The sequence below is a fragment of the Chenopodium quinoa genome, unplaced genomic scaffold (genome assembly GCF_001683475.1).
Source record: "Chenopodium quinoa cultivar QQ74 unplaced genomic scaffold, ASM168347v1, whole genome shotgun sequence".
Lineage (NCBI taxonomy): Eukaryota > Viridiplantae > Streptophyta > Magnoliopsida > Caryophyllales > Amaranthaceae > Chenopodium > Chenopodium quinoa.
In genome coordinates this window covers 2,017,035-2,026,371 of record NW_018745461.1, presented here as the reverse complement: position 1 = coordinate 2,026,371, position 9,337 = coordinate 2,017,035, and the positions used below count along the sequence as shown (strand labels likewise).

At 33.9% G+C, this 9,337-nt stretch overlaps 2 protein-coding genes across 2 annotated transcripts; one reads left to right on the top strand and one right to left on the bottom strand.

Moving 5' to 3' along the window:
* Positions 1-458: 458 nt before the first annotated feature.
* Positions 459-1,871, bottom strand: LOC110714723 (spermidine hydroxycinnamoyl transferase-like). The gene has a single exon (XM_021893259.1). It carries the CDS (start codon positions 1,869-1,871, stop codon positions 504-506), a length of 1,368 nt encoding a protein of 455 aa, XP_021748951.1. The 3' UTR covers positions 459-503.
* A 1,750-nt stretch (positions 1,872-3,621) lies between these two features.
* Positions 3,622-5,751, top strand: LOC110714947 (metacaspase-9-like). The gene is made up of 2 exons (XM_021893498.1): positions 3,622-4,150; positions 4,909-5,751. The coding sequence occupies exons 1-2, from the start codon at positions 3,799-3,801 to the stop codon at positions 5,532-5,534; spliced, it is 978 nt and encodes a 325-aa protein (XP_021749190.1). The 5' UTR covers positions 3,622-3,798; the 3' UTR covers positions 5,535-5,751.
* Positions 5,752-9,337: the final 3,586 nt, after the last annotated feature.

Here is a 9,337-nt window from a genome sequence, read left to right as displayed (position 1 = left end):
TAATTGTCAATTTTTTTCACTTTTAGCTTCTTATAAGTAGTCGTAAGGGCTGCCTATATCTTTTTCCTACATAAATATCTCTAAGGGTTTGTTCATATTTACTGAACTAAGTTGTACTGAACTGATTGGAGCTGAACTGAACTGATTGGGGCTGAACTGAAATGAAATGAAATGAATATTTTATGAGAGAAGGAAATTAGGAGTTGAACTAAACTGAACTGATTGGAGCTGAACTGAACTGAAATTAAGCTGAAGTGAACAAGTTCTAATTCTATACAAATAAAATATAAAAATTAGATATTCTTAAAGTACACATTATGAAGAATTTAACAAGATTTCACTTACCAATATTACTGAGTATTTATTATGAATTAATAAGGTTTTGAGGTCAAAGTATTTAAAGTTTGACCTCAAAAAACACAACAGGGTAACGAAATAACGACAGAGGTCAAATAACATATGCATAAATTGTACCATAAAGGGGCTACTATGTAAATAAAAAATTAAGCATCAAATGGTATGTCCTCATAAAAATATTTCTTAAATGCATCCATATGGGCCACTTGTAAGCAAATAGCAATTTGGACTGACCCATCATTCATAGGCCCAGGAAGCATAAGACAATCACCATCAGAATCATGGGTACCTGGGCCCATATAAATCTCTTTTCCCCAACCAAAGTCAAGCCCATAAATTGGAAGAGTCAACCAACTAATGACCCCAAGATTTGGGTTACCATAAAATGGGCCTTCATTTTTGTTACGTGCATGCAAGTCTTGAAAAGGGGATAAATCAGTCAAATTTTTCCAAAAGTCAATGTTTGACCAAATATAATTATCGTCCACTTTTTCAATTGCTTCCCTTATTCTACCACAAGTATAACCCAAGGGTAAATTTATGATATCTCCTGACCTAGATGAAGCCACCACGTCTAATATAGCGTTACCGAGGTACTTCGACGGTAGTGGTGGTTGCAAGCGGCTACGTACATCGACTGAGAACCCTAAGCATGTTGGTTGTTCAAGGTGGTGCTCGCGTGCCTTGCTAGCACTTCTCCATACATGGGCCGCTACCACTTCATAGCGAGTGTAAGGATTTGTGTTTTGACGAATGTCTTGCTTGTTAGTGGCCTTCTTTAGGCTCTTAACATGATCTTTTGATAGAGGTAATATTGCCACGGTAGTGGCTTTTTTACGCTCCTCCAAATTGTTTTCTTGCCCTATTAGTAATGGTGGTGCACCAAACTCTTTGTGCATATCGCGAGGTGTTAGAGTTTTTGGGAGATATTGTGCTCTAATGATGTTCGGATTGAAGTAGGGAGCCATCGCAATTGGTTCACCACGAGCTAGTCTAGCCCATTCAGACATAAAATGAAGTGCACTTTGTCCATCAGCTAGTATATGTGATATGTTAACCCCTAAACAAACACCACCACATCTAAACTTGGTGAGTTGCCCTACCACCAAAGGTAACTCATCAATAGGTTTATTATAGTCAACAAAAGGAATGAGCTTATCAAATAAATTCGTTTGAGAGGCAAAATCACCAAAATCACTTAGCTCACCACAAGACTCGGCTTCAATTAGCTCGACTCCCGTTGCATTACATAAGAGTTCAAGTCTTCCTTGGCCTACCCATCGAACACGACCTGCTAGGGGATAAAAATGGACCAAAACTCGACTCAATGAATCCTTAAGGGTGTCTATGATAGTCTTGGAGGAAGTAAGCCACTCCTTAGAAGGCTTGTAGAAGTAGACAGTAGGAACATGGGTGATGACACCGGTTTGATCCCATTCAGATAATTGGAACACACCATTACACGTAAGCTCGATTGGTTTTACCATGTAGGAACATTTTATGCTAACTTCCATTATACCTGTGATACTTTAAAGGAAGACATAAATTCTTAGCATGATTGTTTTCCTCAAGAAAAAAAATTCATACATCCCTATAATTTTTTTTATTTATTTATTTTATTTTTTGAATAACCTATTGGTTTTGTTTAAGCATCAAAACTATGAGCAAGCAAGCAAGCAACTAATTTGAGACGGATAATATGCTACTTAATTACGAGCATAATTTAACGAAGAGTTAAAGACTTAAGTTGCATTTATTGCTTCTAATGTACATAGTAATTAAACTAAAAATTTAACATTTTATTTAGTTTTACTATAATTAATTATAAGTTACTCGTATAACTACATATATTGCATTAATTTAAATCGATAAAATGTTAGCTAGCTAGTTTAATTTATTATGGATGAATGCAATGTTTAATTATACTCATAGATGACAACGTGACAGCCCATCAAAGTACATTGACATTAAAATCATTGCGGTAACATTTTTTTAAGAAAAAAAATCATTAACATTAATAAGTGTAACATGTATGAGTGCATGTAAATAAATATTTTATTATTCCATATATTACAGAATATGAGAAAATAAATTCACTTGTTCAAACCATGAATTATTTTCTAATACCTCAAATTGATATAAGTGCCTCAAATTCTCAAAACACACCAACTGGCTTAGCTATTGCTAAGGCTGGTCCTAACATTTTACGGTCCCTTGGCAAAATATTACATGTGGGCCGTTTGTAAAAAAATTAATTTGTATTTTAATAATAAAAATTCATTAACAATGATCCAAAATTTTATTTTATAAAAATTCATTAACAACGATTCAAATTATTAATAGCTCAGTGTTAATTTATTTAAAGAAAAAAAATTCATCAAAAAAAATTCATCTAAATATATGTTTTCCCCTCACTTCCAAAAACACAATCAACTATATTATTTGATAGAAGCATGGAAACAATTAATAATATCAATGTGATTGAAATTTAAAGTTGGATACCTAATCAAATATATATATATATATATATATATATATATATATATATATATATATATATATATATATATATATATATATATATATATATATATATATATATATATATAATCCTCTAATAAAACTTGATTCAAATACCACTAGTTATGGCAATTCAAGTGGTTAGTAGTGGTATCTAATCCGCATAAAACATATTAGACATTAATTAACTATTTAAAAAAGTATCTAATTCATGAATCAATTCAAGTTTCAAACAAAGTTTCTTCAATTCTTCATAAATCCATAATCTAAATTATGTCATCAAAGCATTGTTAAAACAAATTACGAAGTAATATCTAAGAAAAATAAGGAGGTAGGTGATAAAGATTACTTACTTAAATAATCTCGATTTACTTAGCTTCGATTAGTAATAATAAACTTTCAAGATATATATAGTTTTTGCCATAAAATAATAAATTAACTCAGCTCATTAGAAAACGTAAGCAAGCTAAGTAATTAAGCAAACATGGAAGTTTATTTACTTAATGTTACATTATTTTGGGTGAATGTGAAATAGGAATTTAACTCTTGCAATCAAAGCAATTGTTAACCTCCAATCAAAAGTAAAAGCAAAGGAATGAATTAATGAAGAAATAAATTCAATCTCACTAGTAATAAGTAATAACTTACCCAAGAATATATGTAATTGATGAAGAACTTGTACACCAAGAAATTTATATTATGTTTCACTTTATTATGTATTACACTTTAAGTGAAGTTTTTTCATTAACTAATTAAAACTCCTACATTTTTAAATTCATGCATATAAATTACATAACCTATATAAAGCACAATATCTACCACAAAAAATGAAACAACAATCCATTACACCCCTAAAAAATACATAATTTTTTCTTGTAATTATTATTTATATAGTCATTTTAATATAAGTTGATTGTAAAAATGGAGAATGGAAAGAAGAGAATGGCTTTGCTAGTAGGATGCAACTATCCAAACACACAATATTCATTGCATGGTTGCATCAACGACGTTGTTTCGATGCAAGAGCTCCTCATGGAACGATTAGGGTTCGATAAAAGCTCGATCGAGCTCCTAGTAGATGAAGGTCCATGGTCTAAAGCATTGCCAACCGGTGTTAACATAAAGAATGCACTAAACAAGATGATTGATGAAACCGAAGAAGGGGATGTCCTGTTTTTCCATTATAGTGGGCATGGTACACTAGTCCCTTCTAAGCATCATCTTAATAAAAAGGAGGAAGCAATTGTTCCTTGTGATTTCAACCTTATTACAGGTAATTAATAGAATTATTATGTTTAATAAATAAAACTAATTAATCCAACAATTTAATTTAATCCACTATAACTCATGTTTTTTTACTTCATTAATTTATATGTTTGTTGTTGCCAATCTAGAGTTGAATGATATTAAGTTGGGTAGGGAGGTAGAAAAAGTTATGAAGAACACAATAATTGCATATTTTATACGTTATTTGTTGAATGTATTTTGATGAGTTATCTGGTGAACTATTAAGCTAATAGGATTTCACACAAATATCTTGATTAGTGATATAATTGGACATATACATTCTCCATAAGTTGTATAATTTCCTCAGCTTTTTAAGTACATTGCGTTGATTATCACAAAGTTTTAGGAGAGTGAGTTGAATGAATTAATATATGTGTAAGTGGTGTTTGTTGGGACAATAGTTTATTACGAATACTCTATAAAATGTATGGGATGTGAAAGACCGAGAGGAGAGGGAAAAAAAAAAAGGTTAGGAGTGGAGACCACGTGAGAAGTGAGAAACAATAAAAAATACGAGAAGATGTATAATAAAAGGAAATGATGCACTTAAAAAAACGGTCGAGAAAGAAAATATTATACTTAAAAAAATAATGGAGGAATGTTCTTTATACTATAGTCTTTTTCTTTTCTTTTCATTTTTTTTTTTTAATTTTAAAAGAATACTTTGAATTATTTTCGGTAAACTTTTGTTATGTTATGACTTCTATTCCATTGATTTGTATTCCATTGTTGTCTATGTTGTAGATGTGGACTTTAGACAACTAGTGAATGGGCTACCAAAAGGAGCAAGTTTCACAATCCTCTCAGATTCATGCCATAGTGGAGGCCTCATTGATAAAGAGAAAGAGCAAATTGGGCCCAATACCTTATCTCCTACATCACAACTAAGCAATAACTTGGGCCCAAAACACTCCAAGCCCAAAAAAATCCCAATTGAATCAATGTTGAACCACTTAGCCTCTCTTACAAACATGGTTGAGTCTGAAATAGGGGAACACCTAACCACCCTCTTTGGTGATGACGCGAGCCTAAGGTTCTGTCTTCCGGAACTAGACCAAGATAAGTTGTTTGGACCTCATAGGCCGGACTCCGGTATCTTGTTGAGTGGGTGCCAGACCAATGAGACCTCAGCGGACATGCCTCCTATGGGGTCCAATGGAAAGGCCCATGGGGCCTTCACGTATGCTGTTCAATCCGTGTTCAAAGCCCAACAAGGCCCACTTAGTAATAGAGAGGTGGTGATGTTGTCTAGGGAGGTGCTTGAGCAAGAAGGGCTTGAGGGGCAGCATCCTTGCTTGTATTGTAGTGATGAGAATGCTGATGCACCCTTCTTGATGTGGGATGATGCACAAAGCAAAATTGACCTATAATTATCATTTGATTTGTATTGAATCAATAAATCTCATAATCAATTGTGTTTCCTTTAATGCATAGTTCAAGTGAATCGAAAAACAATTAAATATGTTTTATTATCTTCTAATAACTTGTTTGATAGCTAGCCAGTAATAAATAACCGTAACAATAGCATATTGGTTTGTAATTTGTTTTTCAAGTTGTGTGACGTATGGATTGCATCGTAATAGACATTTGTTTATGTTATACTTTTACATACAAAATAAGTTATTAAAAGGCCTTGAGTAATAATTAATGGAATTAGGTATATATTATGCAATTCTACTAGCTAGCTAGGTACCTCATAATCTAGCTAACCTTTTGATCAAACAAGTATGGATTAAGTATCTAATATTTAATTTGGTCTAGTTGTACATCATTTTTTACAAGAATAAGAATTATGCACGTTTTCCCCAAACATCACTAACATGAGTCATAAGTCACAAGACCTTCTATAAAAAGGGAGCCACCAATTTTAATTTACACCCATTTAACACAAGAACACTCACATTACCATACAATCTCAAACCTTCTATCTAGAAAGAATATAAAATTAAGGTGGATGAGACGATGAAGAAAGTTTTTAGTAGTATATCTACTATGGCTCTCATAGTTGCCATTGTGGTTGTGTCGTTACTTCCGGCCACCTTTGGTGCGCGCCAAATTCGGCCTCTTACTTCTAGCATTTCTTATGAACTCACCCTTTCAAATACCATGGAGCACTTTGAAGGGGTTGATGGTGCTAATTCAATTAATAACAATAATCATAGTAATGATATCCCTTGTCAATGGTTGGGAAGTAGATGTGGTCCTGAGAGCCCGGCTCTATTTATTACCTGTTGTCCTCCGTATAGGTGTTTTAACCCTAAAATCGCACTTGGAAAATGCATACAATGATCAAATCTAAACATGGAGGCCAAATGGGTGTGTATTATGTACATGCGTGCATACTTTAACCCTACCACAATATCCAATATTTATACTACTCGTGTTTAAATAGGAGTATGATGGTTCATGTTTGTGACTTTGTGTTAGCAAATAAAAGTTGTGTACCCTATAATACTTTTTTAATTATATTACTTTGTGTTATTTTGAAATTGGAATGTTAGATAATATACCTTATAATATTTTATTTATTATATTACTTGTGTTATTTTGAAATTATAATATTAGATAATATATGAGGTAATATTTAAATTTAAAAAACACGGAGAAAGTAAATGAAAATATGTTACCCGAGGAATACCCAAGCCTAAAAATAAGTTTCATACATGTATTGAAAATGGGGAGGTAACATTTACCAAATTTCTCTTAATAATAAATAAAATACTCCGTATGTTTCTTAAATGGTAAAATTGTAAATAAATGTAACTTTTTGTTAGGTGTAACCACTATTTTAAGTACGAGTAGTGATTTTGTCTACAATTACAACAATACTCGTACATTATACTTGATTAATTAAGTTTAGTTTTTCAATATGAGAAATTGAGGCGGGTATAAGATATTATTGAATTCGTCATAATGTTTATTTTCATATTATAAAATTTTATATGATATTATTAACGGCTATTTCACCAAATGCCACTGAGCACTTTGGAAATTCACCAAATGTCATCCAACTTTTCAAAATTCACCAAATGCCACTCACAAACAGTATAATGACATGACGTGCCATTAATGAGGTTTGGACGTTAACAGTCCGTTATTGCGAAATGACGAGTATGCCCTTTGTTGGACTTAATGGCGCGTTGAACCTCATTGACTCTCTGACTTGTTCAAGTTAGATAAAAAAAAAACCAAAATTCATCTCATTCTTCTTCTCTGTTCTTCGAGCGTTCACCCTTATTCAAATCCTAAATCCATAATCAATCAAGAAGCTTTCTTCAACACCTGTACCAGACATTCCCAAAAATTGAAGCTTTTTTTTTCTGTTGAAGTTGGGCAAACCAGAACAGCGCTGACAAGTAGGGGAGGAAGTTGAAGCTCTTAAAGCACTTGAATTCGACTTTGGGGTGTTGGAGATAGCAAACAAGGTAAATTCTCAATTTCGATCTTGCTTTCGCGTTTTGAATCTGACATTTTTTGCGAAAATTGAGTTAGGGTTAGGGTTTTTTGCAATGTTCTTGTTAAATGTGATGACTTGACTTGACTGTGTGAAATAATCTTAAATTTCAAGTTAAAAATGTTAGTTGTTGTGTATTGATTTGGTATTGTTATGGTTTTTGAATGTGAAGTACTTGAGTTACATTTTTTGCGATTTTTGTAGTGGCATTGTTGGTAATGGTTTGGTCTGTTATGCTGTGTGGTGTGTTCATATGAATCTTATGTGTTGTTGTTTAGTGAAGTAATATGTCTGTAATTTGTTGTTGATAGGATGAGTAGAGTGTGGCTTGATGTCCATTACAGAGATCAGCGGTTTGATGTCCTGGTTGATGATACTGACAGAACTAGTCTAATGGACTTGTATGAGTTCATGTTTGAGGACTCTGTTAAGCAAAATGTGATCCTTCCTAAATACTTTAGTTTGTATGTAATGCCACCTAGGACTAATAGGAAATTGGAGTTGTGTGGGGATAGGGACATGTTGAGAATGTGGGATTGGTTTCAAGGTAAGGAAACAGTAGTAATTTTGTTAGAGGAGAAAGAAAGTCCTGGGCAGGATGCTCTGGCTAATTGGGATAAAAGGGTAAAGGCCATGGCTGAGAAGGCTAGATTGGAACAGGAGAAGGCCCAGGATGAGAGAGAGTTGAAGGAACAGGAAGCCTTTAAGGTTGCAGTTGAGGTTCCTGTGTCTAATCTTGATGATGGTGATTTTGAGTATATAAGAGTGTTTGACACTCCAGTTGCTGATTAAGTATTCCCTGGGCCATCTCAGCCTGTGGCTGAAGAAAGTACTCAACCCTCAACTCCACCTAAACACTCCCACCCAGCTTCACCTCTGAACCAGCCCAAAACAACACAAAAAAAAAGGGCAAGGAAAACAACCCCCAAAAAAAGGGCAAGGAAAACAACACAGAAACAACAAACAACACCACCACCTGAACACCCAACTTCAAATCAACCAGAAACAACACCACCACCTCAACACCCAGCTTCAAATCAACCAGAAACAACCCCACCACCACAACAACCACCTCAACCTCCAGTTTCACCTGAACCTCATGTAAGTCCACCACCAGTTTCACCTGAACCACAAACTGCAACAGTACAACCAAACACCTCAACTCAACAACCAGAATCAACAGCAGCTCAATGTTAATTTTGAGGGGCAATCTGTTACTGTGAGGAGATCAGAAAGAAATAAGGGTACAAACACAGTACCTGATGAGTTGAGTGAGCAGAGGTCAGCTGAGTCTGGTAGTGATAGTGAAGATGATGATTATATGCAATCAGATAGTGAAGATGACTCTGAATCAGATATTGGTGATTTCATAGAGGATGAGACAGAGGTAGATTGTCTATATGATGACATTCAGGATAAGCAATTTGAGGATTATCTAGATGGTAGTTCAACCATGGATAAGACCTACAAGAATGGAAAGATTTGGACACATCAGGAGTTTGGAGCAATCAAATTAGAGCCATGGTTGATATTTGGGGACAGGGAGTCATTTATGGAAGTTTTCAAAGACTACTGCATACAAGAAGGATTTGGTGTTTATGTTGAGAAGAGTGACAAAACAAGATATATAGCAAGGTGTGCAGTAGATGGTTGCAACTGGAGAATCCATGCTTCCACCATGACAGACAAGGTGAGCTGGGCAATCAAAACTTTAACAAG

Coding starts and splice junctions, on each gene's coding strand:
- LOC110714723 (XM_021893259.1), bottom strand. CDS start 1,871: ATGGAAGTTAGCATAAAATGTTCCTACATGGTAAAACCAATCGAGCTT.
- LOC110714947 (XM_021893498.1), top strand. CDS start 3,799: ATGGAGAATGGAAAGAAGAGAATGGCTTTGCTAGTAGGATGCAACTAT. Junction 4,151..4,908: donor TGATTTCAACCTTATTACAG/GTAATTAATAGA, acceptor TCTATGTTGTAG/ATGTGGACTTTAGACAACTA.